At 31.9% G+C, this 3,516-nt stretch overlaps 1 protein-coding gene across 1 annotated transcript in view; it reads left to right on the top strand.

Annotated features, from left to right (window-relative positions):
* Positions 1-3,516, top strand: part of LOC107099985 (citron Rho-interacting kinase-like) — a gene marked incomplete at its 3' end in the record, with an annotated part of 111,200 nt that overhangs the window by 100,878 nt on the left and 6,806 nt on the right. Inside the window, exons 23-24 of the mRNA XM_015398327.1 lie at positions 783-941; positions 1,122-1,145. Of these exons, the coding sequence (XP_015253813.1) occupies positions 783-941; positions 1,122-1,145 (183 nt within the window). The remainder of the gene's footprint in view (positions 1-782; positions 942-1,121; positions 1,146-3,516) is intronic.

Raw genomic sequence — 3,516 nt, 5'->3', positions numbered from 1 at the left:
GTAGGGGACGGGTATAATTATCCAAAATGGACTCAGCCTTCCTGACTACCTGATCTTAATACATTTCAGTCATGTTTTTCTGTTGAACACCCGTGATCTTACTGCACACCTTAATAATCTTAGATATGGCATTTTTGTTCTTTACATTAAGAAGAGCGTACACTGCAAAAATGATCTAGAAATAAGTAAAAATTTCCTAAGTTGAGTGTATTCACCCTTAATTTGAGTAGTTAAATGAGATAATTTGCCAATGGAATGAGTAATTTTACTCTTAAAATAAGATAATTAGATAATATGCACTTCAAATAAGACAATGCAATTGTGTTTTCTTATTTTAAATGTAAATTGTCTTGTTTCATTGGCAAAATGTCTCTTTTACCTCCTCAATCCAAGAACAAATGCACTTATTTTAAGAAAAAAAATGACATGTCTAGATTTAGATTTTTTGCAATGTACCAGCAGATGGCAGAGTAGGTATTCTAAGATTAAAGTCAGAATTCTGAGAAAAAAGTCAGAATTAAAAAATTAAATTTAAAAATCAGTAAACTTTTTTTTTTTCCAGTGGCCCTAATCCTCTTCCATAGAATAAACATACTCAAGAAGCTAAAAAGTTGCATTAATTGAATTTAAAAATCAAGAAGATTTGGAAAAATGAAACAGATGTAGTTTAATCCATTTAATGAGGAAGAAAATGTTTGATTTTGTGAAACAATGAACCAGTTTTTAACCAGTAAATAGTCTAACAGAGAGGATCCGTGTTAATCTGATGACTTTGCTCTCAGCTCTCCAGTGCAAGGATCATTGCAGCGCTGCAAACCCAGCCTCAGCAAGGCAGCAGATCATCATGTCTGCCATGGTGAAGTCTCCAGACCACCAGCAGGGCCCCACCAGCCTGGCCCCCTCCAGCTCCGGACGCAGGAAGGACACTCCAACACCAGAGGGTGAGTGAAGGACGATCCCCGCCATGAGAGTTTGGTCACACAGACACCTGAACACAGCCTGAAAAAAAACAAAAAAAAACCTGTTGATGCAGCAACGACGCAGCATGATTAAAAGCTAATACCAACGTTTGGAAGAATTATTCACACAGCTTTTACTATCCTCTTTTACACACCTTTCAGAAGGAAGGAGGGTCACATTTGAAAGTAAGTTGTACAAAGTCATGTATTTTATTTTTTGATTTTATTATTTCATTGTTTTTGCAGTTTTTTGGCCAGATTTGAAAAGCTCTGCACAGTCCCAGATGTCAGGTCCCATCGTGTTTGTCGGAGGAGCTTCAGTGCAAAGCTTTAGAAATCTGGAGCAGCTTTTATCCCAGTTGCTGCTTTCAGTCTCATTCCCCAAACGTTTCTCTGTTACTCAGCCGACTACAGTCCACCTAAACTTCCCTTGTCACCATGTGATAAACTCTGCAATGCAAATCATTTGAAACCACGTTCTGAGCTGAAGGAATTATCCAGTCCTGACGAGACACAATTAGAGCAAATAAAGAAAGCTATCCCCACAGCATGATGCAACTACCACCATGTTTCAATGTGAGGATAGTACACTGGAAAAAATCTAAATCTTTATAATTCATTTTCTCCTAAAATAAGTGCATTTGTTTTTGGATTGAGGAGGTAAAGGATACATTTTGCCAATGGAACAAGACAATTTACAATTAAAATAAGAAAACACAATTACATTTTCTTATTTCAAGTGCATTTTATCTAATTAACTTATTTTAAAAGTAAAAATACTCATTCCATTGGCAAATCACCCTATTTTCCCTCTCAAATTAACAGTAAATTCACTTAATTTAATATATTTTTACTTATTTGTAGATCGTTTTTGCAGTGTGGAAAAATTATCTAGAAAGATTTTCTAGAATTAAGTTTATTTACTCTCAATTTCAGTAGGTAAACTAGATAGTCTGCCAATGGAATGAGTATATTTAGTCTTAAATTGTCTTGTTCCATTAGCAAACTGTCTCACTTACCTCCTCAATTCAAGAACAAATGCACTTATTTAAAGAAAAATAATGTTTATTTAGATTAAAATTTTTAGCAGTGTATGAATGAAGATTTGCACTGGAAAAATAATCTAGAAATAAGTAAACTTTTTGTTCAATTAAGCGTATTTACCCTTAATTTGAGTTGGTAAATGAGATAGCTTGCCAACACTTGATAAAATCAAAATCTAGATAAGTAGTTTTTTCTTAAAATAAGTGCATTTGTTCTTGGATTAAGGAGGTAAGAGAAACATTTTGCCAACGGAACAAGACAATTTACCATTAAAATAAGAAAAAAAAAATAGCATTGTCTTATTTCAGGTGCATTTTATCTAATTATCTTATTTTAAAAGTAAAAATACTCATTCCATTGACAAATCCTCTTATTCACCCACTGAAATTAAGGGTAAATACACTTAATTTAAGAATTTTTTTTNAATTATCTTATTTTAAAAGTAAAAATACTCATTCCATTGACAAATCCTCTTATTCACCCACTGAAATTAAGGGTAAATACACTTAATTTAAGAATTTTTTTTTACATATTTCTAGATCATTTTTCCAGTGTAAGGAATAGTTTATTACACTGCACTGCAAAAAATGTAAATCCAATAAAGTCATTTTTTTTCTTCAAATAAGTGCATTTTCTCTTCAATTAAGGGGATAAGTAAGACATTTTGCCAATAAAACAAGACAATTTACACTTTAAATAAGAAAAAAGAAGTGCATTGTCTTATTTCAAGTGCATATTATCTAATTAACTTATTATAAGAGTAAAAATACTCATTCCATTGGCAAATCAACCTATTTTCCCTCTCAAATTAAGAGTAAATTCACTTAATTTAATAAATTTTTACGTATAACGTATCGTTTTTGCAGTGTTGAAAAATTATCTAGAAAGATTTTCTAGAATTAAGTGTATTTACTCTCAATTTTAGTAGGTAAACTAGATAGTCTGCCAATGGAATGAGTATATTTACTCTTAAATTGTCTTGTTCCATTAGCAAACTGTCTCACTTACCTCCTCAGTTCAAGAACAAATGCACTTATTTAAAAAGAAAAAAAATTTTTATTTAGATTAAAATTTTTAGCAGTGTATGAAGGAAGATTTGCACTGGAAAAATAATCTAGAAATAAGTAAACTTTTTGTTCAATTAAGTGTATTTACCCTTAATTTGAGTCATTAAATGAGAAAGTTTGCCAATGGAATGAGTACACTGCAAAAAATGTAAATCTAAATAATTAATTTTCTCTTAAAATAAGTGATTTTTTTCTTGAATTGAGGAGGAAGGTGAGAGACTTTGCCAATGGAACGAGACAATTTACATTTAAAATAAGAATAAAACAATTGCATTGTCTTATTTCAAGTGCATATTTTCTAATTACCGTATTTAAGAGTAAACAAATTAGCCTCGTGAGACCATCCTGATCTCGAGAGATTTCAAGATTTTACTCGCAGATCAGTCTGGAGACTCTCCGTTAAAGAAAATTTGGAGCCGTTCACCAAACGAACGTCCAATCAGCGT

The sequence above is a fragment of the Cyprinodon variegatus genome, unplaced genomic scaffold (assembly GCF_000732505.1).
Source record: "Cyprinodon variegatus isolate N-32 unplaced genomic scaffold, C_variegatus-1.0 Scaffold927, whole genome shotgun sequence".
NCBI classification, from domain to species: domain Eukaryota; kingdom Metazoa; phylum Chordata; class Actinopteri; order Cyprinodontiformes; family Cyprinodontidae; genus Cyprinodon; species Cyprinodon variegatus.
The sequence above is the reverse complement of the archived record's forward strand: the minus strand, read 5'-3'. Positions and strand labels throughout refer to the sequence as shown.